This window comes from Pundamilia nyererei, unplaced genomic scaffold, assembly GCF_000239375.1.
Source record: "Pundamilia nyererei isolate P.nyererei 1_Seehausen unplaced genomic scaffold, PunNye1.0 scaffold00038, whole genome shotgun sequence".
NCBI lineage: Eukaryota > Metazoa > Chordata > Actinopteri > Cichliformes > Cichlidae > Pundamilia > Pundamilia nyererei.
In genome coordinates this window covers 2773081-2775473 of record NW_005187439.1, presented here as the reverse complement: position 1 = coordinate 2775473, position 2393 = coordinate 2773081, and the positions used below count along the sequence as shown (strand labels likewise).

The 2393-nt window shown below is 41.0% G+C and overlaps 1 protein-coding gene across 1 annotated transcript in view; it reads left to right on the top strand.

Moving 5' to 3' along the window:
- LOC102193352 (stromelysin-3-like) overlaps positions 1-2393 on the top strand; it is a 34552-nt gene that overhangs the window by 23670 nt on the left and 8489 nt on the right. Inside the window, exon 4 of the mRNA XM_005730579.1 lies at positions 1503-1636. Within this exon, the coding sequence (XP_005730636.1) occupies positions 1503-1636 (134 nt within the window). The remainder of the gene's footprint in view (positions 1-1502; positions 1637-2393) is intronic.

The window sequence follows — 2393 nt, the reverse complement described above, 5'->3', positions numbered from 1 at the left end:
GTAAATACCTAATATTGACCGATAATGTTGCCACTTAACCTAATTAGTTGTAAACTGTTCCTCCATTTTTCTTGCTTTAGCACTTACTTTTGCCACCTTTTATTGCCGCCGTCCCAACTTTTCGAGACACGTTGGTGCCATCAAAATCAAAATAAGATAATGCTGTCTCACTTTAAACATTTTCTGAGTTCTATTGTGAATAAAATGAGATTACATTTACATTTTTAGAGTTGTAGTTGTAGTTGTGAGTTAGATCCAGCAAAGATCATTTTGAACTAAAGACAAAGATCTTTGCTACAGAGGGATTTCCAGAATCACAAAGATGAAAACACGAGATTACAGAGCAAGAAAAGACGAGGAGATTATACCAGAGATATAAAACTGGACTTTTGTGGGGGATCTGTGTCATCCTTGGAATTACGTAAATTCTTTTGTGAAGCTTTGATTGGTTATCAGTGGAGCGATTTTTATGTTTTTCCTCTTTTGAATCAGGTTGTGTTTTTGCTTTTGAATTGCTTTTATCCACTCTTACAGAACCAACTACAGATGAATGATAAGATAAAGGAAAAACCAGCATTAAATGTCCCAGTAACCTTTACGGCCACCAGGTGCTCGATTATTCAGGTCTATGAGCACATCTGGAGGGTTGATTACCTTTCTTCCCAAATATATTCTCTTATTTTTTTCTTGCGTTAGTAGTGATGGAGAGTGAGGTCACACATTAATCCAAGATGTCCCATTGTTGTTCATTTATGACTACAAAGACCAAAACATACGGTTCATTTTCCTCAAATATATATAATCAGCAAATTGTTTAGTGATCCCTGTTAGTGATGCCTGGGGCAGTTCAGCCATAACGTTAGACTTTTCCTGCTCATACATGCTTGGAACGATCTTGTTACCGAAGTGGACACGCAACGGGATGTCATAGCGTGGCTCAAGCACGTTCATCATGTGTTTAAACCCCTTGTTTTGCACAACGGAATATGGCCTCATGTCTGCAGCCATAAACACCTTTTTTAATAGCTTTAGCCCGGTCGGATTGGGCAGCAAAGGGCTGCTTAAATGCCGCAAACTCCGCTAGCGCTGGCCATAACTATCGCTTGACAGACTGACCACGTGCACCATACACACATTTTTATTTTCTTTTTCGAATCTTCGGATCACGTGCGTGCCGAACCGTGGAGTGGGATCGGTTCAGATCACAGATCACTAATGATCCGTTGCACCACTAGAATGCACACATTAAAGGATATAGGGAACTACAGGGATCTAGGAGCGGGGGAACACACAACACTGAGGGACAACAAGCAAAAGAAGAGACGAGCAGTACATTGTTAATTTATCCAAATGTGCTTATTCTTTCTGCTAGTGTTGAATCCTCCCTTAAAGCTGAAGCTGACAGATGAATGTTTAGAATCTTTTGTCTGTAAAGCTGTTAAAAGGTTTCTGCTCAGTGCCTTTATTGCTCATCGGAGTGTTTGTTTTATAAAAACCTGCAGTTTATGGCATGGAGACAACCTTCCCTTTGATGGCCGGGGTGGCATTCTTGCTCACGCTTTCTTCCCTAAAACACACCGACAAGGTGAAATTCATTTTGACGCTGATGAGTCATGGACACTCGGAAACCACATGGGTGAGTGTATGGCTGAGTTTATTTTTTATTGCTGGAAGCTGTGCATAAAAACTGTGAAATGAATAGAATTACAGTTGTGATTACTGTCTGAATATCTCCATTGTCTGCTGCTGTCGCTGTCACTTGTTTCCCAGCAGAACATTTGTTTCAGTAAATAGCTGCCATGTTTTGTGGAGTTGCAGAAGGCATTCATCTGTGGCTCTCAGTAATATCCAGCCTATTGTTATGGGTTTTCGATCCCCGTATACCATAACAGGAGCTTGGTTTTCATTGCTAGCAATAATTCATACTGATGATTTAGTTCATAATTTTTACTGACAGAATTATTGGGCACCGCAAAGGGACAGAGGGGGTCAGTGGTTAGAGGATTTTGTCTTTGCTTTATCCAGATGATGTGGTTCTGTTGGGCAGCTTGAAGTCAGGTGTTAAGAACCTTGATTGGGAATTTGGTTAAAGTGTGAAGCCGTGTGGTTCTCAGCATGAAAAGGATGGGGTATGTACTCTGGGTAGAGATCTTTGGAAGAAGTGTCCCAAGAGGGCAAGAAAGAGTGGAAGAGATCGATGGAGAGGGTTGTGCAACATTTACAATGATGCAGATGGTCTAACGGTAAAGACAGATGAACATAAAAGTAGAATTGTAACTTTATGGTTGATTTAAGTTCCTGGCCTCACTTTGGGTTGTGACAGAGGGAATGAGTTTGCAGATAGCAGCAGGAACGAGCAAATGAGGGCATCTGCTACGTGCTGCATGAGGTAG